Source organism: Ursus maritimus, assembly GCF_017311325.1.
Source record: "Ursus maritimus isolate PB19 chromosome X unlocalized genomic scaffold, ASM1731132v1 scaffold_X1, whole genome shotgun sequence".
Taxonomy (NCBI): Eukaryota; Metazoa; Chordata; class Mammalia; order Carnivora; family Ursidae; genus Ursus; species Ursus maritimus.
This window is the reverse complement of record NW_024423319.1, coordinates 512,148-539,301: the sequence shown is the minus strand read 5'-3', so window position 1 is coordinate 539,301 and position 27,154 is coordinate 512,148. Positions and strand designations below refer to the sequence as shown.

The following is a 27,154-nucleotide window of genomic DNA, read 5'->3' as shown; positions in this document are numbered from 1 at the left end:
AAAAAAAAAGAGGTTACTGTCTGTGTTCTCCTCTAGAATTTTAATGGTTTCCCATCTTACATCCATTTTGCATTTATTTTTGTGTATGGTATAAGAAAGTGGTCCAGTTTCATTCTTCTGCATGTTGCTGCCCAATTTTCCAACACCATTTGTTGAAGAGACTGTCTTTTTCCCATTGGATATTCTTTCCTGTTTTGTCAAAGTTTAATTGACCATATAGTTGTGGGTTCATTTCTGGATTTTTTTATTCTGTTCCATTGATTATCGTGTCTTCTTTTTTTGAGGCTGAACTTTGTTTCTCCTTTAAAGGACCAAGTTAAGTTCAGCTTTTGTTTTCAGATTTGAATGATTCTATTTTAACATGTAAATTTGAGTACATATAGTAATAGAACATTTTAAATTCTATTCAAATCTTTGTCATTATTCTTTAAGGATAGTGTGCCTTATCTTTTTATGGACAGCAACAAGACCTTTTTGTCAGTCAAATTTCTTAGTTTCCTTCTTATTTCTATGGAATAAAAGGTCCAATTTACTTTGAAACTTTACCCTATATTATATTGCTTCTGATCTTTTAAAAATTATTATTATGGTTTATTTAAAGAATACTTGCTCATTTAACAATATAATCTGATCATAAAGGTCATATTCTCATCTCTGACTATGAGGCAGTCATATTTCTAGGTGTTTAATGCCATTCTAATACCAGTTGGTCTTGCTCTCTTTTTAGAGCTGATTTAAAAAATCGTTCTTTTAGGATTTGCCCCTCTGATATACTTACTCTCTGATTTTATTATTCATATCAGAAATAAACTCACCCATGTATTAAACTAACAAAAATGTAAAACTGTTTTAATGATTTAAATGGAAGTGTTTCTAAGATTGTGGCTCTTTTTATGTCGTTTGTAACTCCAGCCATCTGTTGAGCTTACATATGATGCATTCTAATAATTCAATTAAGTAGCAAAAGATCATGATACTTTCCATGTGACTTAAGATTGCAGTGGTTATGCATGGGAATAAAGAAAATTAAGTGAAAATATAAAGAACTTTAAAATACACAATGAGAAGATAGTTTAGCCTGACTAGATACAGAAAATACAGCATTCTTTTCATAAGAGATTTGGATAGAGGAAACAGTATTTTCCATATTCTTATTTCCAAAAACCTTTATAATATGATAATAAGTGAAAAGAGAGCTTTTTCTACTAAAAGAGCTGTCCTAACTCTTCTGTTTAGCCACACTTGCATAGGTATTTTCAATTTCTTTGTCTTCAGGACATGTGTGGGTAAATTCTTCACGGGCATAAGCATTGTGAAGATAGCGCCAGACTCCTGAGAATTCTGCTGGAATGTCAAAGTCACGGTATTTCTTGGCTGCAACCTAGGGTTTGGGGAAAAAAAAAACAGTTGATAGTAAAAGGCATCAGTGACATGCCTAGTGTGTAGAAACATACCTCAAAAGTCAAGATCATTAAGGACATGTTATCTTTTTTTTTAACAATTTTATTTATTTATTTGACAGGGAGAGAGACAGCCAGCGAGAGAGGGAACACAAGCAGGGGGAGTGGGAGAGGAAGAAGCAGGCTCCCAGCAGAGCAGGGAGCTCAGTGCAGGGCTCGATCCCAGGATGCTGGGATCAGACCCTGAGCCAAAGGCAGACGCTTAACGACTGAGCCACCCAGGCACCCCAGGACATGTTATCTACACAAAAACAAACTTAAAGAATCTTGGACTTACTACTTAAATGTTTTGTTTTACAAATGTAGACAAAGCTATATGTGTGCAATGACATTTATATTTATGTTGTATTTAATTATTAATATGTTTAGAAGAAAGCACAAAAAAAAAGAGCACATATTTCTCCACTAGACTAAGAGTTTGCTTAGGGTCCCAACTATGTGTTATTTCTTTATGTATTCTGTGTGTCTGGCATAGGATCTGAGACAGAATAAGTTCTGTTCAATAAGAATTTATCAAATTAATGATTAAATCATCATAAAATTATTAGTAGCTCACATTATTTATCTTTTGCTATGATTCAGACACTGTTCTAAGCATTTTACATGCCTTAATTTAATTTTCTCAACAACTCCATGAAATGGGTAATATTACCCTTGTTTTATAGATAGGACAGTGGAAAACACCTTCTGATTTTGGAAGAAACAAGAAGTTTTTATGGTTCCCAGAGAAGATCATTATGGATTTTTCCTCTGGGGAGAAAAAGGAGATATACACTATGCATAATGATGATGACAAAGCCATCATATAACAATCTCACACTAAATAGTCACTGTGTTTCATTCTGGCAATCCCAAACCCCTCCCAGACCATTTAGTGTGCCTTACAAAGACTTACTTTAATAATGTTCAGTTTGGGTAACAAGCTGCAGTCAGCCAGTGTCAGCTGATCCCCATCCAAGAACAATCTTCTGGAAACTGTGAGTTCTTCCGCACTGTCTGGATCAATTTCATCCAGAAGCGGGGTGTTTAAGTAGTCATCCAGACGTTTAAATTCTCTGAGCAGAGATTTTTCAAAATCTGATGTAAAGAAATCATAGGGTTACTAATGTTTTGTCTTCATGACTGAATATATTCTCAATATGCTTTTTACACATTTAGACATCTCTATCTATACACATTGCTTACACTGGCCCTTCAAAATCTAAATAGTTAACTAGAACTCTTAACTACCCACTGATAAGACAGGGTCAGATGTTTAATTAAATGGTGAGTAAAAATATTTTTGGACTTTTCTTGAGGAAGTGCATTAGGAGGAGAATCAAAGAAAGAAAAAGTCATATATGTTATTACTAACACGGAAGAGTCAGAAGTGGAATCACAGACTAATAGCTCTCATGACTCAGAAGATAGTAGACTTATTCGAGAATGTTTGTGGGAAATGGTGGATGCTATGGTTTCAGAAACCTTAAAGGTACACAGGACTGGGAAAGTTGGGAGGCTAAAAAATATAGTCCTGCAGTTAGTTCACTCCTGGCACAGCAATGCTCTAATTGAGCTAAGTTAGTAATTGCTCTATTGAATCTTGGGTTCTAAATTTAAATAAAACTTCATGAAAAGGAATTTCAAAGGAGAGAAGAAAAAGACAGTAAATGGTGCTGGGAAAATTGGACAGCAACATGCAAAAGAATGAAACTTGACCACTCTCTCACACCATACACAAAGATCAACTCCAAATGGATGAAACCTCGATGTGAGACAGGAATCCATCAAAATTCTAGAGGAGAACATAGGCAGCAACCTCTACGACATCGGCCAAAGCAACCTTTTTCATGACACATCTCCAAAGGCAAGAGAAGCAAAAGAAAAGATGAACTTGTGGGACTTCATCAAGATAAAAAGCTTCTGCACAGCCAAGGAAACAGTCAAAAAAACTAAGAGGCAGCCCACGGAATGGGAGAATATATTTGCAAATGACCCTACAGATAAAGGACTGGTATCCAAGATCTACAAAGAACTTCTCAAACTCAATACACGAGAAACAAATAAACAAATCATAAAATGGGCAGAAGATATGAACAGACACTTTTCCAATGAAGACATACAAATAGCTAACAGACACATGAAAGAATGTTCAAAATCATTAGCCATCAGGGAAATTCAAATCAAAACCACACTGAGATACCACCTTACGCCAGTTAGAATGGCAAAAATAGACAAGGCAAGAAACAACAATTGTTGGAGAGGATGTGGAGAAAGGGGATCCCTCTTACACTGTTGGTGGGAATGCAAGTTGGTACAGCCACTCTGGAAAACAGTGTGGAGGTCCCTTAAAAAGTTAAAAATTGAGCTACCCTATGACCCAGCCATTGCACTACTGGGTGTTTACCCCAAAGATACAGACGTAGTGAAGAGAAGGGCCATATGCACCCCAATGTTCATAGCAGCATTGTCCACAATAGCTAAATTGTGGAAGGAGCTGAGATGCCCTTCAACCGATGACTGGATTAAGAAGTTGTGGTCCATATATACAATGGAATATTACTCAGTTATCAAAAAGAACGATTTCTCAACATTTGCTGCAACATGGATGGCACTGGAGGAGATAATGCTAAGAGAAATAAGTCAAGCAGAGAAAGACAACTATCATATGATTTCTCTCATCTATGGAACATAAGAACTAGGATGATCGGTAGAGGAAGAAAGGGATAAAGAAAGGGGGGGTAATCAGAAGGGGGAATGAACCATGAGAGACTATGGACTCTGAGAAACAAACTGAGGGCCTCAGAGGGGAGCGGGGTGGGGGAATGGGATAGATCGGTGATGGGTAGTAAGGAGGGCACATATTGCATGGTGCACTGGGTGTTATATGCAACTAATGAATCATCAAACTTTACATCAGAAGCCGGGGATGTACTGTATGGTGACTAACATAATAAAAAATCATTTAAAAAAAAGAATCAGAGGAAGAGTGTATTCCCCAACATATACTACATATTCAGGAAAATCCTATTTTAGCTGAGTGAGACTGTGAGAGTCAGCAAATGTGTAAAAGTAACAGAAATTTAAATAAAGGTATCTTACTCTTATTTGCTTCTTTTTGCGTATTTTTAATGTATGCAGAAAACTTGGCAAAGAGGTTACAGCCCACATCAAAAGACTCCTTGTTCTTGGGACTCAGGTGAGGATACCTTAAAAAGAAACATCACTCTATGATTATTCACACATAACAAGTCAGAGACCAAGTGTCCTAGCTTGCACTCTACTGAGAATGGACATTTTGGAAAATTGTGCTGGAAACGGAAGGTCCTGGAATTTCTCATTGGAAATATGTATTTTTCCCAATATCAGAATACTGAAGCTTCTAAAGTTCACTGGGAAACCGATTGTGGGGAATTCAAAGCTCATTAACTTGTAGAAAAAATGTTTTAAATGGTAGTTAGCTCCCCCATACTTGCTCTTAAAAGCCTATTTGGCAGAAGATATGTTGGTAATACATTTTCAAAGATAAGTTGTAGGAAAAACATGGTTTAAATTATTGTAACTTATATAAAAATGAAGGAATAAAGAGGATAGAGAGGATGGGAAAAGGTAGCCAAGGTGGCCTCTCCTTAATGATACAAAGTTCATTTAGCATAATAAAATAAAATGATGTAATAATGTAATTCACCACATTAAGAAATTAAATACCATATGATCATGAATAAATGCAGAAAAAGAGTTCAATGAAGACCAATTCCTATTCGCAAAAAAACCCACTAGCAACTAGAAATGGTCAGGACACTTAGTCATCTTCCTGGATTCCTCTCTTCTCTCTATCCCCATATTTGATCCATTAACAATTCTAGCCAGCTTACCTTTCAAAATGTACCCAAGGGAGGTGGGTGGAGAATGGGCTAGATGGGTGATGGGCATTTAGGAGGTCAATGGGTGAGCGCTGGGTGTTGTATGTAAGTGATGAATCACTGAATTCTACTCCTGAAACTAATATTCCACTGTATGTAAACTAACTAGAATTTAAATACAAATTTGAAAAGAAAACAAATAAACCCCAAAATGTACCCAGAATCTATGTACTTCTCACACCTCCACTGCCCCCTTCCTGGTCCAAAGCTTATACTACTGCAACAGCTTCTTGACTATTCTCCCCACTCCCCTTCTTGTCCCCCACACTTCTAGACTATTTTCTACCTGCTGCCAGAGCAATCATGTTAAAATGTAAGTCATATCATGTCTCCCCCCTACTTATTACCCTGCAATGTCTCCATCTGATTCAGACTCAGACCCCAAGTCCTCGCAGTAATCTATGAGGACTGATGTGATCTGACCCTATCTTAACACTCTGCTCTCATTTCCTCCTACTCTTCCCCACTCACGGAACTTATCTCCCTCATGTTCTTCAAATAGGCCTGACGAGTTTCCACCCCAGGGCTTTTTCACTTTGCCCTTAAATGGGTGATTTCCCTCATACATGCACATGACCTGTTCCCCCTCTTCTTTCAGATCTTGCTTTTATAATCCCTTCCTAAGTGAGGCCTTGTCTGCCCACCCTATCTAACATTGCAACCTTAACACTTGCTACTTCCCTCCCTTGTTTTGTTTGTTCTTAGTATTTAGCATCATATAAAGTAGTTTGTTTTGCTTTTTAATCTTGCCAATTTATTGTCTTCCCCAATTAGAATGTAAGGTCTACTAGGGCAGAGTGTTTTTGCCTGATTTAATCACTGGTGTGTCCCAAGGGCCTAGAATAGTATCTGACACTTACTAAGTATACAGTAAATATCTGTTGGATGATTAAACTAATTAATTAATTTCCTTAACTTGATAAAATGTATCCATCAAAAACTTTCAGCAAGCACCATATTAAATGGTGAAATGTTAGAACTATTTCCCTTAAAATAAGTATAGGATAAGAATAATCATTATCACTACTTCTCTTCAAATTGCACTGAATGCACTAACAAGTGAGACAAAAAACATTCTAAATGGTGACTTTAAAACCGTTTACACTAAATTTAGGAACAAGATAGAACCTGCAATTGCTTTTATAGTAGACATTGTTTTTGAGGTTCTAGCAAGTTGAGAAAGACAACATAAAGCACTAGTATAATTATTGGAAGAGAAGCAGCAATATAATTGTATACCTAGAAAACCCAAGAAAGTATAGGAAAAATTACTAGAATTAATGAGATATTTTGGTAAGGTGGCTAATACAAGTTAAATATTAAAAAAATAAGTTTTCCATGCTAACAATAACCAGATAGAAATGGATATTAGTAGCATATTCCATTTACAATAGTGATAAAAGTAGAAAATATTTAGAAATAACTTAATAGAAAAGGTAAGAGATTGATAACCCAATGTAAATCGGTGGATGAATGGGTAAAGGAGATTTGGTGCTTATATACAATGGAATATTATTCATACATAAAAAAAGAAGGAAATCCTGCCATTTGTGACATGAATGGACCTTGAGGACATTACTCTAAGTGAGATAAGTCAGACAGAGAAAGACAAATGCTGTATGATCTCACTTATATGTGGAATCTAAAAAACAAAACTCATAAAAAAGGAGTAAAATGATAGTTACTGGAAGCACCTTGGTGGGGGGATTGGGGAGATATTGTTTACATGTTAAAAACTTGCAACTAGTAGGTAAATATGCACAGCATAGTGATTATAGTCAAGACTATATTATAAACTTCAAAGTTGCTAAGAGGCAAGATCTTAATTGTTCTCACCACAAAAAAGAAATAATAATTATGTAATATGATAGAGATTTTAGCTAACACTACAGTGGTTATCATATTGCAATATATAAATATCAAATGAACATGTTGGACACCTTGAACTTACACAGTGTTATATGACAATTATATCTCAAAAATAATGAGATGGTACCCAAACAAATACACAAATCATGTTCTCTGATGGGAATCATTTGTATCATAAAAACGAAATTTCTTCAAATAGTAATATATATCAGTGCAATTTCTATTAAAATCCTAATTTTTTAAAAAATGAGATAAAATTCACATAACATAAAACCACTTAAGCTATTTTAAAATGTACAATTCAGTGGCTTTAATACAGCCACAATATTGTGCAACAATCACTCCTATCTAGTTCCCATTAAACAGTTATTCCCCATTCACTCCTCCTCTCAGCCCCTGGAACCACTAATCTTTCTGTGTCTATGAATTTGCTTATTCTGGACATTTTATATAAATGGAATCACACAGTATGTGGCCTGTTGTTTTTGGCTTTTTTCACTTAGTGTGATGGTCAAGGTTCATTCATATTCTAGTACGTATCCCTACTTCATTCACTTTTTATGGCTGAATAATATTTCATTGTATGGATAGACCATATTTTCTCTATGCAATAATCGGTTGGTGGTTATTTGTGTTGTTTTCATCTTTTGGTTAGTGTAAATAGTGCTACAAACATTGTGTACATGTTTTGTTTGAATACCTATTTTCAGTTCTTTTGAGTGTACACCTAGGAGTGGAAGTGCTGGGTCATATGAGAATGCTATGTTGAAATTTTTGAGTAACTGTCAATCTTTTCTCTGCGTTGGCAGAATGTCTACCAGCAATGTATGAGAATTCCAATTTCTCCACATCTTCATCAGCACTTGTTATTTTCTGTTTTCTTTATGATAGCCATCTTGGTGGCTTTGAAGTGTTATCTCATTGTGGTTTTGATTTGCATTTCCCGTATGACCAAGGATGTTAAACATCTTTACATGTGCTCATTAGCCATTTGCATATATCCTCTAGAGAAATGTCTACATAAGTCCTCCATCCATTTTTAAATTAGGTTGTTTGCCTTTCTGTTGTTGAATTGAAGGAGGTCTTTACATATTCTGGATGCTAGACCTTTATCAGATACATGATTCAGAAATACTATCTCCCATTTTGTGGGTTATCTTTTCATTCGTTTGATAGTGTTGTTTGATGCACAAAAGGTTTTAATTTTATTTATTTTTTCTTTTGTTGCTTAAACATTTGGTGTCATATCTAAGATTCTATTGCCAAATACAAGGTCCCGAAGATTTACACATATGTTTTCTTCTAAGAGTTTTATAGTTTTAGCCCATACATATAGTTCTTTGATATACTTTGAGTTAATTTTTGTTTATGGTATGCAGTAAGGGTCTAACTTTATTCTCTTGTGTGGAATATCTAGTTGTCCCAACACCATTTATTGGAGAGACTATTCTTCCCCCATTGAATGGTTTTGGCACTCTTGAAAATCAATTGACCATAGATGTATAGGTTTGTTTCTGGACTCTTAACTCCCCTCCGTTGACTTGGAAGTCTATTCTTATGCAAGCACTGCACTGTTTTGATTAGTGTACATTTGTAGTAAGTTTTGAAATCAGGAAGTGTGAGTCCTCCAAATTTGTTTGTCTTTATCAAGACTATTTTGACTATTTATGGTCTCTTGCCATTCTGTATGAATTTGAGAATTGGCTTTTTCATTTCTGCAAAAAAAAAATTGGAATTTTTATTGTGGTTGCACTGAATTAGTAGATCCCTTTGGGGAATATTTCTATCTATCTTAATAATATTAAGTCTTCTATTCCACAAGCATGGGATGTTTGTATGGGTTGAATTGTGTCCCCCAAAATATGTTGAAGTCCTAACTAGTACTTTCTTTTTTTAAAAAAAGATTTATTTATTTATTTGAGGGGGGAAAGGCAGGGAGAATCTTCAATCAGACTCCCCATTGAGCAGAGACCCCGATGGATGCAGGGGTCAATCTCACAAGCTATGAGATCATGACCTGAGCTGAAACCAAGAGTTGGATGCTCAACCAACTGAGGCACCCAGGCACCCCAACTCCAGTACTTTCTAATGTAACCTTATTTTGAAATAGTATTGTTACAGATGTAATTAGTTAAGACAAGGCCATACTGGAGTAAGGCAGGTCCATTAATCCAAAATGATTGATGTCCTTAAAAAAGAACATCTTTTGAAAAGACAGAGGTATGGAGAAAATGTCATGTGAAGATGGAGGATTGGGGTTCTGGATCTACAAGTCAAGGAACACCAATGACTGCTGGAAAAACTAGAACCTAGGAAAAGGCAAGGAAGGGTATTTTTCTTAAAGGTTTCAGAGGGAGTATGACTCTGCTGATACTTTGACTTCACACTTCCAGCCCTCAGAACTATAAGAAAAATTTCTGTTCTAAGCCACCCAATTTATGACACTTTGTTATGGCAGCCCTAAGAAACTAATATAAATGTTCATTTTTAAGTCTTCTTTAAATTATTTCAGCAATGGTTTGTGGTTTTCAGCAGAGAAATTTTTCTCCTCCTTCCTTAAGTTTATTCCAAAGTATGTTGTTATTTTTGACACTGTTGAAAATGGAATTGTTTTCTTAATTTACTTTTTGGAGTATTCGTTGAGAGTGCAAAGAAATACAACTGATTTTTGTATGTTGACTGTATCCTTCAATTGCATGGAATTTGTTTATGAGTTCTAGTAGTATTTTAGTGGATTTTAAAGGATTTTCTATATGAAAAATCATGCCATCTGCAAATAGAAATAGTTTTACTTCTTCTTTACCATTTTGAATACTTTTTATTTATTTTTCTTGCATAACTGCTCTGTTTAGAACTTCCAATACAATGTTGAACAGAAGTGTCAGAAATGGCATCTTTGTGTTGTTCCTGATCCTAGATGGAAAATTTTCAATCCTTCACCATTAAGTATGATGTTATCTGTGGGTTTTTAATAGATGCCATTTATTGGGTTGAAGAAATTCCCTTCTATTCCTAGTTTGTTGAATATTATCATGAAATGGTGTCAGATTTTGTCAAAATATTTTTGCATCGAGTTAAGTATGTGCTTCCCTCCTTTACTGCTGCGTTTTATTTCTTCACATGACTTTGAGTTACTGTCTAGTGGCCTCTCATTTATGCCTGAAGGACTCCCTATAGCATTTCTTGTAGAGTAGGTCTACTAGCAACAAAATTCCTCAGTTTTTATTCATGTGGAATGTCTTAACTTCTCTTTCATTTTTGAAGGGTAGTTTTGCCTGATATGGAATTCTTGGTTGACTTTTATTCCTTTAGCATTTTATTTTATTTTGTTTTTTAAAGGTTTATTTATTTATCTGAGAGAGAGAGAGTGTGATTTGAGAGAGAGAGAGGGAAAGAGAGAGAGAGAATGCAGTGGGGAGGGGCAGAGAGAGAGAGACTTAAGCAGACTCCTGACCTGGGGCTCCACCTCATGACCCCAAGATCAGGACCTGAGAGATAATTCTCTCTCTGCCTTCTGGCCTCCATGGTTGCTGATGAAAAATCATCTGTTAATCTTATTGAGGATCCCTTCTACAAGATGAGTCATTTTCTCTTGCTGCATTCAAGATTCTGTCTTTGGCTTTAGCTTTAGATAATTTGATTATAATGTATCCTGGTGTTGATCTCTTTGTGTTTATTCCACTTGGAATTCATTGACTTCCTTGGATGTATAGATAAATGTATTTAATTAAATTTGGGAAGTTTTCAGCTATTATTCCTTCAAACATTCTTCTGCCTCTTGGTCCCTATTCTCTCTTTCTGGGACTCCCATTATGTGTGTCTTGGTACATTTGATGGTATTCTGCTGGTATGTTAGATTCTGCTCATTTTCTTCCTTTTCCTCAGACTGAATAACTTCAATTGACTTATGTTCACTTTTGCATATTATTTCTTTTAACTGTTCAAATCTGTTGAAACCCTCTAGTGAATTGTTCATTTTAGTTATTGTACTTTTCAACTCCAGAATTTCTATTTGGTTCCTTTAAAAATTTTCTATCTTTTTATTGATATTCTCTCTATGTTGAGGTTGCTCTAGTTTCTTTTAGTTCTTTGTCTATGGTTTTCTTTAGCTTTCTAAACAGATTTTACACAGTTGATGTAAAGTATTTGTCTATTAAATCAAGTATCTGGGTTTTCTCAGGGACAGTTTCTATTAATTTCTTTTTTCTCTGTGAATGGGCCCTACTTTCTTGTTTCTTGACATGAATTTTCTTTTTTTCTTGAAAACTAGATACTTGAACATTATAATGTAGAAACTCTGACAATCAGATTCTCCCATATTCCCCAGGATTTGTTGTTGCTGCTTATTGTAGGTATCATTTATTTGTTTAGTGAATTTTCTGAAGTAATTTTGTAAAGTCTGTGTTTTTTGTTGTGTGGGGCCACTGAAATCTTTGTCTCATTATCTTTGCTTAGTTATTGATTTAACAGATTTCATTAAATTCCTGGAACCAAAACAAACAAACAAACCAAGAAAGAAAAGGTCTCCCAGTGTTTGCAGTCTTGCTCTGAGTTGGGGCACTCCTTCAATGCTTATGTATGCAGTTTACAGTTTAACCTTCAATTTCTGCTTGCATAGTGTCTGACGTTCAGTCAGAAGTAAGAGTTTAAGATCTTCTCAGGTCTTTTCTGAGCATAGGTCTAAACCTGGACATGTGGATGGACTTCTAGAGTCCCTAGAATACATGAAAACATTTTGAAGCCCTTATTGCCTCAAATATCCCCCAAACATCCCAACCTGTTTCTTCCCAGGCTTTTCAGTTTGTCTATAGCTTTCCCCACATGCTATCCCTTGCCCCACGTAGCAGTGGCTAATACAACTGCCTTTAAATGCCTTCCATGAATGCCATCAAGGAAGTTGCCTCAGCCCTGGGGAAGCTCTAAAGTAGGTGAAATAAGACAACCCTCGAACCAATCCTTCAGGGTGCCACAAGGCCAAACCACATATCCATAGTTATTTGAGAACAAAGCCCATATTATGTCCTCTGCTACCAGCAACCTGCACCTACAATGTGGACTGCTATCTTTAAGGTTGATCTGTCTATTTTTTTTTAATTTTCAAATTTCCTTTTTTAAGGTTCTAATTTAAATTCTAGTTAGCTAACATATAGTGTAATATCAGTTTCAGGAGTAGAATTTAGTGATTCCTCACTTACATATAATACCCAGTGCTCATCACACAAATGCCCTCTTAATACCCATCATTTTGTGTCTGTACCATACTGTCTTGATTTCTACAGCTTTGTAGTATAACTTGAAATCTGAAATTGTGATGCCTCCAGATACAGACATATAAATACAGAGTACAAACTGCTGGTTGCCAGAAGGGAGGGGAGGATGGGTAAAATGGGTGAAAGGAATTGGGAGGTACAGCCTTCCAGTTATGGAATGAATAAGTCATGGGAATAAAAGGCACAGCATACATAATATAAAAATACTTTGGGGGGTGCCTGGGTGGCTTAGTTGGTTAAGCGTCCAACTCTTGGTTTTGGCTCAGGTCATGATCTCAAGGTTGTGAGATCAAGCCCTTGGTGGGGCTTCCCACTCAGCAGGGAGTCTGCTTGGGATTCTCTCTCCTGTCCTTCTGCCCTTCCCCCTGCTTGCTCTCTCTCTCTCTCTAAAATAAATAAATAAAATCTTTAAAAAATACTTTGAAATGTTACATCTAACGTTTTCATGTATTTGAAGTTGAAGGGGGAAGTTTACGCATCATAGACATTATATTTCCCAACCTGCAGATCTTAGAAATCAGACTGAATCAAAGGCTATTTCAAAACTGAAGATCTTGTGAGGCTCTACAATAAAACAAGTCTAATTTCTGTCAGTATAAATGCCCCCAAACTTTATTATGGCTGGAATTCCCTGCCTTTCCCAGGTTTCCAAATCTATCCTTTGCCCTTTCCTAATACATTACCTACATCTCATAAAGTTTTAATAGCTTTACATATATTAAATAAGTAATTCTGTAGTAAAGTTTTGTAATCATGTATAGAGTAATCATGGGGATCTTTGCAAACCTTTCTAGAAAAACAACAAAAGAGAGGTCCAACAGTGAAAAAAAGTTAGATATCTAGAAGTAAGAATCCTCAATCTGCAATATAGAGCAATAAAATAGATTTTCTCAAAAGCAATAATATCGTGTAGAATGCTGTACCTTGGAGGAGCCAGCGTCTGCTCTAGAAACTCCTCAATTTTAATGAAGTCTGTTTTCAACTCCTTGTTATACACCAGGAAGGGAGGATTGGTACCTGGGGCTAAGTCCTTCAGCTCTTCAGGCTTTCTATGATTATTGAAAATAAGCAGAGTTAGGCCTCTAGATAAAGTACACGTTATAGAAACACAAACATTATATTGGTGTCTACTGATTTCAATCTCCAGAATGAAACATGTCCTGATTTCTCTTACCTGGTCATGTCAACAGTAGTCACATTGAATTTAACTCCTTTAAGCCAGAGGATCATAAAAAGGCGTTGGCAAAAGGGACAGTTTCCAATACTCTCCCCATCACTTCCAGCCTGTTAAGATAAAGGAAGGCCTCATTCATTCATTTGCTCAAGTATGTATTGAGTGCCTACTGGGAAATGAGCCAGGTGCTAGAGACAAAAATTGGAAGCCCTTAATCTCATGGATCCTACCACTTGTGGGCAGACAGAGATAATGAATCAAATAAGTTTATTGTATTTAAAATGACAAGTGTAATGACTATATAATAATAATAGTTAATTTTATATATTACCAGAATTTATATAACCATTTCCTATTGATGGTCATTTCAGGTATTCCAAAATTTTTGCTATGCTAAATACTTCAGCAGCAAATATTTCTGGGCATATAATTTATTCAATTTCTGAGATAATATCATTAGAATTAATATTCAAAATGAGAATGTTGAAAAAAAAGTAAGTGCATTTTCCATTTCAATAGATCCTGCCAAATTTCCTTCCTGAAAGGCATTTTCTATATGTTTATTGCAATTTGATTTCCTTATTTTGTGAAGTGTTTGTTCATGACAAACTTTCACTTTCTCTATCAAAGTGATATTTTCCTTATTGATTTGAAAAATTTATTTGTATACTAAAGATATTAACACTTTTTGATACACATTACATGTAACTTAAAAACATGGCTTATGTAAAAATTAGATTTTACATGAAATCTATTAGTCTGGTTTTTCTGATCTTATACTGCCATTATATACACTGAGATTACAAAAAACAAAAACAAAGAACAAAAAACCAACCTTTCTTATTTTATTATAAAGATGTTCTTTTGTGTTTTCTTTTAGTACCTCTATGCGTTCAGTTTTTGCATTTGTTTCATCTATTTGGAATTTATTTTGGCACCAGGAGTATATTGGGACTCTAGCTTATGTACTTGAATTTTTAAAAAATGGTTAATAGTTGTTTTAACAACATTCAATTAAAGATCCATCCATTGACCAGCATTATCCTGATGCTAAAACCAGACAAAGACACTACAGAAGAAGGAAACTACAGGCCAAAATCCCTGATGAACACAGATGCAAAAGTCCTCAACAAAATACTAGCAAATAGCATTCAACAATACATTAAGAGGACAATTCACCATAATCAAGTGGGATTTATTCCAGGGATGCAAGGATGGTTTAAAATTCATAAATCAATCAATGTGATATAGGATATTAACACAAGAAAGGATAAAAACCTTATGATTATTTCAATAGATCAGAAAAACTATTTGACAAAATACAACATCAATTCATGATAAAAACTCTCAACAAAGTTGGTTTGGAGGGAACATATCTCAACATAATAAAGCTCTCGGGACTACACCAAAATGAAAAGCTTTTGCGCAGCAAAAGAAACTTTTAACAAAACAAAAAGGCAGCCTCCTGAATGAGAAAAGATATTTGCAAATAATATAGCTCATTAGGGGGTAATAACCAAAATATGTTAAGAACTTATACAACTGGGGTGCCTGAGTGGCTCAGATGGCTAAGCGTCTACCTTCTGCTCAGGTCATGATCCTGTCCGGAGATCAAGCACCCTGACGGGCTCCCTTCTCAGTGGGGAGCCTGCTTCTCCCTCTGCCTCTCACCCTGCTCCTGCACTCTCTCTCACTCTCTCTCCCTTCTCTCTCTTTCTCAAATAAAATCTATAAAAGAGAACTTACACAACTGAACACCAAAAAATCCTGAATAATCTGTTTAAAAATGAAGACTTGAATAGGCAATTCTCCAAAGACATCCAGAGGGCCAAAAGACACATGAAAAGATACGCAACATCACTCATCATCAGGGAAATGCAAATCAAATGCACAATCATATATCCCTTCATACAAGTCAGAATGGCTAGTATCAAAAAGATAATAAATAACAAGTGTTGGAGAAAAGGGAACCCTCACGCATCTTCAGGAGGAATGCAAATTAGTCCAAGTACTGTGGAAAACAGCATAGAGTTTCCTCAAGAAATTAGAAATAGAAATACCATATGATCTAGTAATTCCACTACTGGGTATTTACCCAAAGAAAATGAAAACACTAATTTGAAAAGATATATGCACCCCTATGATTATTGAAGCACTATTTACAATAGCCAAGATATGAAAGCAACCCGTGTCTACCAATAGATGAATAGAATATTACTCAGGCGTAAAAAGAATGAGATCTTATCATTTGTGACAACATAGATGGACCTAGAAGGTATTATGGTAAGTGAAATAAGTTAGACAGAGAAAGACAAATACCATATGGTTTCACTTATATGTGGAATCTAAAACACAAAACAGGAAGCAAGTAAATAAACAAAAGCCCCAAACAAACCCAATCTCTAAATATAGAGAACAAACTACTGGTTGCCAGAGGGGAGGTGGGTGGGGGTGGGCAAAATAGACAAAGAGAATTAAGAGGTACAAATTTCCAGTTACAAGATAAATAAGTCATGGAGATGAAAAGTCCTACATAGGGAATATACGCAATAATATTGTAATAATGTTTGGTGACAGATGGCAACTACACTTATCATGATGAGCACTGAGTAATGTATAGAATTGTTGAATCAGTATGTTGCATACCTAAAACTAATATAACATTGCATGTTAACTATACTTCAATAGTAAGAAAAATAATGGTGAAAAAATAAAGATCCATCTTTTGCTCACTGACTGAAAGCAACTCACTTTTCTGCTTTGAAATTTTATATATACTTGAGTTTATCTGTGGCCCCTCTATTTTTCACTCATCCATCCACTCTTCCAATAAATACTTGCTGAAGAAATTATGTGTTTAAAATAGACCAGATTTTACATATACATATATAATATGTACTATATATATATAAGATATTTAAAGAATAGTCACCCAACTTAACTTACTTTTTTTAAAAAGATTTTATTTATTTATTCGACAGAGATAGAGACAGCCAGCGAGAGAGGGAACACAAGCAGGAGGAGTGGGAGAGGAAGAAGCAGGCTCATAGAGGAAGAGCCTGATGTGGGGCTCGATCCCATAACGCTGGGACCATGCCCTGAGCCGAAGGCAGACGCTTAACCGCTGTGCCACCCAGGTGCCCCCCAACTTAACTTACTTTTAAACTGAGATAAATTTTTTGAAGGAAGGATGGATGTGCATGTTATGAGAACGTGTAACAGAGAAACAAAATCTATATGGGGTCTGTTAGGGAAGGCCTTTCTGAGAAAGTTGCAATTGAACTCAGTTCAAAGAATAAGAGTTAACTAGGTGAATAGGCACAAAGAAGACATTCTAAACAGCAAATAACATATCCAAAAGCCTTGAAACATGCTTGAGCATGGCATTATAAGGAACTGAAAGAAGGTCAATATGGCTGGGATTCAGAGAGTGAGGGAAAGAAAAGAAAAATTCAATAAACTGAGCTATATGAAAGCTAAAATCTGAGCTACATGGAAGCTAAAATCTGCTTTTCATAAGAACTGTTAAGAAAATGAGAAATGTTTGTATCCAAAATATATAAAATATATGAAGAAAGAACTCTTACAACTCAATGACAACCTATCCAACTTAAAAATGGGCAAGAGATTTAAACACTCTATGAAAGAGATCCAGATGGTAAATAAAGATATGAAAAGATGCTTAACATCATTAGTCAACAGGGAAATGAAAATTAAAAGCACAAGATACCACTACACACACATTGGAATAGCTGAAATTTAAAAGACTGATTATACCAAGTATCGTCAGGAATGTGGAGCAACTGGAACTGATACACTGTGGTTGGGAGTGTAAAATGGTACAAGTGGTTTATAAAGAGTTTGTCAAAGTTAAAAAATATACCTACCATATGACCCATTAATTCTAATCCTAGGTATTTACCCCAAAGAAGTGAAAACATCTGGCCATAGAAAGAGTTGTACATGAACGTTTTTAACAGCTTTATTCATAGTAGCCAAAAAACTGGAAACAACCCAAATATTCTTCAGTGGGTAGATGGATAAACAAATATCCTACATCTATACAATGGAGTACTTCAGCAATAAAAAGGAATGAGATATTGATGCACATAACAATATGGGAAATCTCAAAATAATTATGCTGAGTGAAAGAAGCCAGGCAAAAGTACATATGATTCAACCATATGATTCAATCATATGATTCAATCAAGTACAGTATGATTCAATCTATAGAAAATCCTAGAAAATAGAAACCAATCTATCCCAACAGACGGCAGATCAGTGATTTTCTGGCAGGGGGTAGTGGGGTACAGTGGGGAAGGTTGACTGCAAAGAGATGCAAAGGAACTTTCTGAGGTAATAGAAATTTTCTATATTTTGATTGGGGTTGTGGTTGCATGTGCATATGTATTTGTCAAAAGTCATTGGATTGTGCATTTAAAATAGGCACATCTTATTTTATGTAAATTATACATCAATAAAGTGCATTAAAATATAAAAGTTCAAAAAGTAGAATAATCCCACCTATAATATCATGCAGGCATTGCAGAAGTTGCAGTGACAAGGTTAGGGCATGACCATGGAAGGGGAAGAACAAGATCAGTGGAAGAGAAGAAATCAAGAATCTGAGAGGTCAGAGTACTGGAAGGGTTATCTGTGTAGATATTAAAATCATCAAGAATTATGATAGGAATAGTGTTGGAGAGAGTGACAATGATCCAGATGCTAAAAATCCTCAAGAAATAGGAGAGAGTGACCTGGTGCTTGGAAGACTACCATAACAAGGAAGGGTAGTGGGTGGTTTAGTCTGATTTTATGAGACTCAACCTAGATATTTTTTTGGATGGGGGAGGTGGAATGGTCTGAAAACAGGAATGAGGAGCAAGGATACCTAAAGGATACCTACCTTATTTCCAGGCTCAATGGTGAGAAGAATGAGGAAGAAAAGGTAGCCACTTCTTGAGAGGGCTATGGCTGATGCAGTGTCTTGTGGGAAATCCAGGTTTTAGACACTTCAGTCTCAGCATGTCCCAAACTGGATTCTTCCTTTTTCTTTATTCCACTCACTGACCTACTCTTTCTTTAGAGCTCCTAATCCTGTGAATGACGTGAATGACACTGCTATCTGCTATGGACTGAATTGTATTCCCCCGGAGTTGTATTTTGAAACCTTAATCTTCAACGTGGTACTATTTGGAGGCAAGGCCTTTGGGAAGTAATTAGGTTTATATGAGGTCATGAGGATGGGGCCCTCATGATGGGATTAAAGGCCTTAAAAGAAGAGACCAGGAAGCTTTCTTTCTCCTCTCCTCTTTCTCTCTGCCCACCATGCAAGGACACTGAGAAAGCAATCATCTATAAGCCAGGAAGAGAGTTCTTACCAGAACCTGACCATGCTGGCACCTTGATCTTGAACATCCATCCAGTAGAACTTCGAGAAGATAAATATCTGTTGTTTAAGCCACCAAGTCTCTGGTATTTGTTATGGCAGCCTGAGCAGACAAGACACTATCTAGTGAGTTGCCCAAATTAGAAACTTGAGGATAATCTTTTTGCTTCACTCCCAAATTGGATTCAACACTAATTCTTGACAGTTTTACCTATGAATATCTCCAAATAAGTTTAGTTCTTTCATTTGCCGTGGCTATTACATCATTCATTCATTCAATATTTATTTGATGCTTACTATCTGTCTGACACTGTTAGGTGCTAGCTACCCAAGTCCAAGCCATCAGCATATCTCATCTGTTGAACCTATTTATTTATTTATTTATTTATTTATTTATTTATTTATTTATGCTTTTGCCTCAGTCTGTAGAAGAAAGTAAAGAGTACTTTTCACCTTACAGCAGCTCTGATCTGTCATTTCTAGCAATATTAAGGTCCCAGAATCCCTGGGCATAATCTTCATTTTTTGGACAAATTTTCCTTTTCCTGGCAATGGGCACGACAGAGGAAATGATGGTTACTGTTGTTCTTTTGTGATGTCAGGGAGTGAAGAACTATGGGAATAGGCACCCAACCTAAGCAGCTGTGTTTCTTTTGTAACGGAAGTCAAACTAAGGATCCAATCAAAACTGGAGCTAGTGAGTAGACACATGATTATGGGTGGGAGGCAGGAAGAAGAACGGAGTCTGATAATAGATACAGCAGGAAGGGTGGATCACCTTTGGCAAAAGGAAAGGCAAAACACTGAGATGTGGGGGAAATGCAGTCAAGTTTTACAGGAAAACTGAGGGTTTTTTTTTTCCTGTTTATAATATGCTGATTTAAAGTGCCATCGCAGAAAATTTTAGGATGTAAATTCCCTATCCTGGTTGATGAATTACCACCTCTTAAGTATATTTAGCTGGCAAGGACAGAATGTGGTCATTCACAAAAACAACTTTTTTGTGTTTGTGATCTAAGTTTCTAAACATGGAAAATAATAATAGTTACAATATCTTACATTTATTGAGTGTTTACTATGTTAACAACTATGGTGTTTTACGTATTTGTTTTATTTAATCCTCACAGTGAAGACGATCCCATTAGGTAGGCTCTGTTAATACTTTTGTTTTACAGATGAGCTTTGTTTGAGGCTCAGAGAAGCTGACTTGTTCAGGTACACTCAGCTAGACAAGAGCTGATGACCTATATACTCTTCTCATGTAGCAGGTCCAGGACTGTCTACTCCAAAACCCAAACTCTTAAACACTGTTTTCTCCCATCTAATACTTTTGTTGAATTAAAAAAATTAATCAGTTTTTATGATTGTCTTTATGATAGTTCTAAGAGAGTTTGAATCTGGTCTGAAAATTCAGAGAAAGGTATAATTTCTTTTTTCTTTTCCACATAGATAAAATGTTTTTGTTGTTGTTGTTAGGATTAGGGTATGTGCCTTGTATTTTGCCGTTCAGAGACCTCTCCAGAGAATAAAATCCCAGACTTCTGCTCGGGTTAGGGTTAAGGTTAGGGGTTAGGAATTAGGGGTTAGGTTAGGGCTTGGGTATGTGCCTGGTATTTTGCCATTCAGAGACCTCTTCAAAAGGTTAGGGTTATGGTTAGTTTTAGGGTTAGGGATTACAGTTAGGAGTTATGGGTTATAGACCAGGGTTGGGATATGTGTCAGGTATCTTGCCATTCAGAGACCTTTCCTAAGAATAAAACCCCACACTTCTGCTGGGATGAGAATAAACATGGCAACCATCTATCAAGCTGAGGCAAGGAGGGGATTCGGGGTTCTAAACACTCTTTAAATAGATATTCAATTGATTTTTCTGTTTTTATCTCTACCTTCACACCCATTTTCAGAAATACTACCAATTCCTTTTTTTTTAAAGATTTTATTTATTTATTCGACAGAAATAGAGACAGCCCGCGAGAGAAGGAACACAAGCAGGGGGAGTGGGAGAGGAAGAAGCAGGCTCATAGCAGAGGAGCCTGATGTGGGGCTCGATCCCACAACGCCGGGATCACGCCCTGAGCCGAAGGCAGACGCTTAACCGCTGTGCCACCCAGGCGCCCCAACCAATTCCTTTTTTTTTTTTAGAGAGACAGAAAGAGAGAATGAGGGAGGGTTAGGAGGGAGGGAGGGAGGGGAGAAGGGGAGAGGGAGAGGGACAGAGAGAATTTTAAGCAAGCTTCATGCCCAGTGTGGAGCCCAACACGGAGCTCAATCTCACAACCCTGAGACCATGACCTGAGCCAAAATCAAGAGTCAGATGCTTAATCAAATGAGCCACCCAGGTGCCCCAAATACTACCAATTCTTAAATGCTTAGGGTCATCTCTAGGAAAACTAGGCTGCTTCTCAACTTTTCTTATAATGTGTTCAGTAAGCCATTTTCTCAGATCAAGGGTTAGGGTTAGGGTACGTGCCTGGTATTTTCCAGATCAGAGACCTCTCCAGAGTGTGAGGGTTAGTGTTAGGGTTACAGTTAAGGTCAATTTCAAGGATTAGGTTTAGGGGTTAGTGGTTAGGGGTTAGGGTTAGAGTTAGGGTTAGGGTTAGCTTTAGGGTTTTGGTGAGGTTAGCATTGGGCCAGGGTTAGTGCTAGGGTTAGGGATAAAGTTGGGGTTAGGGTTTAGGGCTTAGTTGTCGGGGTTTAGGGTATGTGCCTGATACCCTGCAGTTTAAAGATTTCTCCTGAGAATTAACTCCATGTGTTCTGGGACAAGAATAAACATGGCAACCATCTACCCAGTTGAGGAAAGGAGGGTATTTGGGACTCTAAATACTCTTTAATTAGATACCAGTTGATTTTTCTGTTTTTATCTCTACATTCACACCCATATTCAGTAATACTATCAATTCTTAAATGTTTGGGGTCTTTTCCATGTTAATTAGACTGTTTCTCAGTTTTTCTTATCATGTGTTTTGTAAGCCACTGTCTCTACCATATTTTAAGGTTAGGTTAGGGTTAATGTACGTGCCTGTATTTTTTAGTTCAGCAACCTCTGCAGATGGTTAGGGATTAGTGGTTAGGGATTTAGGGTTAGGGGCTTGGGTTTATGGTATGAGATAATGTGGCTTTGACACATTCAGAATTTTGGCCCGAATGTTAAGTTCTATAACTTTATGTAAAAATCTTTATTTTAGAGTGTTTGGTAGAGAACACAAAATCTATTTAAAAATTAACAACAAACCAGTAAGATAAAGTCTGCATTTAGAGAAGATAAAATGTATGTTAGAAAATCCTTTGTTCTTAGTTCATGGTTAAAAATCTTGCCAAAGTCATTCAGAGCTGAAAGGCATTGTTTTCGCTGATTACATTAAAACACATTGGTGGTGTCATATAAATTCTTCTGTTTTTGTGTGATATAAATTCTTAATGGCCTCAGGAAAGTGCTTAATCTCTTGTATGTGTCCTATCGGTAATATGGGGAAGAAGTTGTGGTAGGGTTTTTAAGCCACAGCCAGAGGTAGCTGGGGAAATCACAGACTCCTTTAATGTTTAGAAAGAAACTGCATAATCTGTAATGATATACCATTGATAAAGAACAGTGCTTTTTAAACGTACTCATTAACATTTTTCACACCTCTCAATCCTTATGCCCCATCTCCATATTTTCTGTGAAACTTCTAGAGTTCTATGGAACACATCTTAAAGCAAAGCAAAACAAAAACCTGGACCAGATGATACTCAGGGTTCTTTCAGAAAATGTATAATTTGTATCAATTAGATAAGCTTACATCTAAAGGATTCCATCTGATGAAATTCTGGAAAAATTTACTAAAAAGTTTGCCAAATTGAAAACAGTTGAATAAGATTAGACATAACTATTTTAAAGAATTGGAATCCTAACCTTGCCATTCACTAGCTATGTGACCCTGGACAAAGTTACTTAGATACTCTTTGCTTTACTTTCTGTATCCATAATATAGGGTTAATAATAAACCACTTAACACAATGCCTACCATATAGTAAGTACTCAATATACAATTAGTTATTTTAACCTTAAATTTATTTAATTCAACATTTGTTCCTCCAATGTGTGATTCACTAACTTCTCCTGTCTAGATTACTACCCAGATATGGAAATTCTATGAAGATGAACACATAGATAAATGCCAACAACTAGTTAGGGGAATTTGATTGGATTGAATGAGTAGTTTAGACTAATGGAACACTTTAGTTGCCCTATGAAGAGACATTACCTCTGGTTTGAAATTGGTAGATGTAAAAAGCCAGTTAGGAAATTAAGGCTTATTAATATTGTGTCTGAGGAGTCACATGTTTTGCTAAAATCCAGAGATAAGAGAAGTAGCTCTTATGCCCCATATTCCAACACTTATTTGGATTATTTTGCTATGCAGGAATTCAAGGATCACTCTCCTATAATTTTGAAAAGGCAGGTTGATTATATCCTTTGTGTATATATGTTACCAGTTGTTAAATATTTTTAAAGGATTGTGAAAGTATTACTTTGGCTAACAGATGCTTAAACTAACATTCCATAAACATACTTTATTTTATGTCTTTGTAAGTCATCAATAGATATATAGTTTTAGAGGGAAGTTACTTAAACTTTATTGCCTTAGCTTACTTACGTAGAGATGAGGACAACAATATTACTATAATGACAAGTACTACTACCATTACTCCTACTCATGATACTACTTCTACTAGTACTACTAATATATTGTTAGGACTAAATGAGGTAATATATGTAAATATGTGTAATATATGTGAAGTGTTTAGAAAAGGGCCAAACATGATGTGAAAGTTTGTTATGATTATTTTCATCCTGGATACTTCCAATAGTCAGGGAAAATAGAGAAGAAAAAAATAGTTAATATAAGTAAAGTTTTTTTTTTAAAGATTTTATTTATTTATTCGACAGAGATAGAGACAGCCAGCGAGAGAGGGAACACAAGCAGGGGGAGTGGGAGAGGAAGAAGCAGGCTCCCAGCAGAGGAGCCTGATGTGGGGCTCGATCCCATAACGCCGGGATCACGCCCTGAGCCGAAGGCAGGCGCTTAACTGCTGTGCCACCCAGGCGCCCCAATATAAGTAAAGTTTTAGGAAACTATAATTTCTACTTGGAATAACCTATACAAAATTATTATTTTTCTTGATGAGTTAATTTAGAAACACATGTTCCTTTCTCCTGGCTTAGGGGTTTTCCAAAGGGCTTTTCTGAAAAGTTAAGGCATTACAAAAAAAACCCCAAGGCAGACCATAAAGAGGAAACACAACATTGTAAAATGCCTCCTCCTCACACAGACTCCTGGGTGTTTTCTCCCGTAGTATCCATGTGACTCCACTGTGATCTTCATCTATTGCAGGAGAATTTTAGAAAGCTCTATCTGGGCTCTGCGTAGGATTGGGGCTCTCAGCCCATTCTCTGCCCTCTCCTCTCCCCATTTAGGCCTTCCAAAACCTATCTCATAAAACACAGATTGCAAAAGCTAGAAAGCCCTTAAAGATCATTTTGTCAGGCTCCTTCATTGTACAGATGAAGAAACAAAGGTCCAGAGGGAGGGAGAGATTTGTCCAAAGTTACACAGGAAGCCACCAAGAATATAATTTAGTTGTTCTGACTACCAACTAGTCTAGTGCTCTTTCCACAATATCTCTTTGCCGTTTTCAAATAACATGTTTTCCTATTGTCATCTAAGAACAGCCAGGCATACATCGAGTACTCAGAGGAGGAATATAATTACAAAATTATTTCTTATCTCTAGCCCAAATATTGCCTTCTTTTTAGAATCTGAGGCACAGTGTCAAGAAATAATACACTCCATATGCCATTATTATAGCTAGAAAACTTACCTTCACGAAAAGCTCAATTTCAGGATCTGCCATCTTTCTGTTTTTACTACCAGTTGTCAGCCCCCTGCCTTTTGCAGAGTTCACAGTACTCGTGCACTATTTTCTTCCAGTTTTACCCAAAGGCTCAGATAAAGTTGGTGCTTTAAGAGGAGAGTCCAGCTTGTAGTAGACTGAGTCAGAGCTGGGGGCCAGTCTCTCTTCTCAAGAGGTGGGGTACAGAGAATTCTAGATGCTTGAGAGCAGCTCTTGAATTCGTTTTCCTTCTTCCTCTTGACTTAACATTTGAATCAAGGAGGAGCTGAAGGGGTGTGTGTAAACTGGTTGGCTACAAAGGTGGGGGTGTTTCCAGAAAGACTTCAACGCCATGAGTCAGCATAGGAAAAACACATACACACAAATACACACATGCTGTGCTGGCTTCTATATATCAAGCAGACCAGATGTTCTCTAGAGCCTCCTTTTGAGTCCTGGGCTTCATGCCCAGAAAATGGCCTCTTATTGCTGTTCCTGTAAACTGACAGCAGCAAAAAGCTTTTCCAGGAAAAGGGCCAGAAATGACTTGGGTTGTATCATTGAAAAGGATGTTTATCTAATGATATTGTCTAAAAGGGGGTTTAAAAAAGTGCACTTCATCAAATGTCTCCACCCCTAATTCTACTGCTCACACAGTCAGATTTCTTTTCTGAATTATAACTTTCACTTCTCTTCTATAACCAGGGAATGTTGGCTGGGTTGGTTGAGTCCGGGGGGCATCCTTTGCATGGCCCATCTCATTCTTATTTCTGGGAAACCTGCAGTGGGACAGATCACTTCCTGGTTTTGGTATCTGTACCAGAAACCACAAGCAGTTCTGTATCTCTGCTTGTCAGCCCTGGGAGAAGCAAGAAAATATCCAAACTGACGCTTGGTGTCTGTAGTGTTTCTGGCAGTTGTATTGTTTGCCTGCCAGGATGAGGGTGGGGGGAGGGGCTGGATTAATACACCTCTTTGGAACAAGAGTCTCTTTGCGGTTGAAGCCAAAGTGAACATAGATCCACAGGTTGGGTGCCATTGTGACCTCGTTCCTACAACACCAAACATCCCCTGTGCGCATATGGGCTGTACAATCTGCCATTGCCCTCATGTGCAGAATTTACAGGACAAGAGGTTCCAGGTCTGTGCCACACCTGCAGGCTCTAGGCAAGGAGTGCCTGATAGGAAGGTGGGTGTTCTTCTGGACATGGGACCTGGTGATTTTCCAAACGGTTGATAAAGTGAGAGGGAAATTGTGATAGACTTCTGCTGAGCCGACCTTGAGGGTGAGTTTAGGACTGGCTGTTTGGCAGGCACCGGTGAATGCTTTGTTTGGCTGTATTTCTACTCTGTTCATTTATTCTTTCACTCCAAAGACAATCAATGAATGCTAACTCTGTGCCAGCGTGCTGATCCACTCACTGAGATCTGCAGCGAACGAAGGCAGTAAGTTTGGGGGAAGAACAGGAATTCCACTTTAAGCATGTTAAGTCGGAGGCATCTTCTCTCTTCCTGGTTCCCGATACACAATCAATTCAAAATCTTGCCACTTCTGCTTCCTGAATATTTTTAAACCTATCCACTTCTCTTTGCCCCCACTGCTACTCCAAATTTTGAGCCAGCAACATTGTTCTTTATTCATTTATTTAAAAGATTTTTATTTATCCTTGAAGTGTAATTGATATACAATGTTCATTTCAAGTGCACAACATACCGATTCGACAATTCTGTACTTTACTCAGTACTCACCAAGATAAGTGGAGTCACCATCTGTCAACACACCATATTATCACAATATTATTGACTATATTCCTTATGCTGTACTTCTCATCTCCGTGGCTTACTTATTTAGTCATTTAAAAAACTTTTTTACTTTAAAAAATCCAAATCATTGCTTGACCCTCAGCCCTCATGGGAAAACCACCACTCCCGTCATCCCCACAGCAAAAACAACAACATACAACAGCCCAGTGAGCTCTGTATGATCCTTAATAAGTTGTGAAAAAGATGAACTTTCTTTTCTGCTCTCTACTGCCCAGAGTATCTTTACAATTTCTTGTATTGAGACAACAAGGGTGGACCTAGAGGGTATGGTGTTAAGTGAAATAAGGCAGAGAAAAACAAGGACCATGTAATTTCACTTGTATGTGGAATCAAACAAAACAAAACAGACAACACAAAACAGACTCTTTAAAGTTTTTATTTAAATT

General features: G+C 36.7%; 1 protein-coding gene across 1 annotated transcript; it reads right to left on the bottom strand.

Moving 5' to 3' along the window:
- Positions 1–822: 822 nt before the first annotated feature.
- Positions 823–25,257, bottom strand: CLIC2 (chloride intracellular channel 2). The gene is made up of 6 exons (XM_008686767.2): positions 24,933–25,257; positions 13,676–13,785; positions 13,425–13,550; positions 4,542–4,648; positions 2,356–2,537; positions 823–1,381 (listed from the first exon to the last, which is right to left on the bottom strand). The coding sequence occupies exons 1-6, from the start codon at positions 24,963–24,965 to the stop codon at positions 1,220–1,222; spliced, it is 720 nt and encodes a 239-aa protein (XP_008684989.1). The 5' UTR covers positions 24,966–25,257; the 3' UTR covers positions 823–1,219.
- Between the last annotated feature and the right edge of the window lie 1,897 nt (positions 25,258–27,154).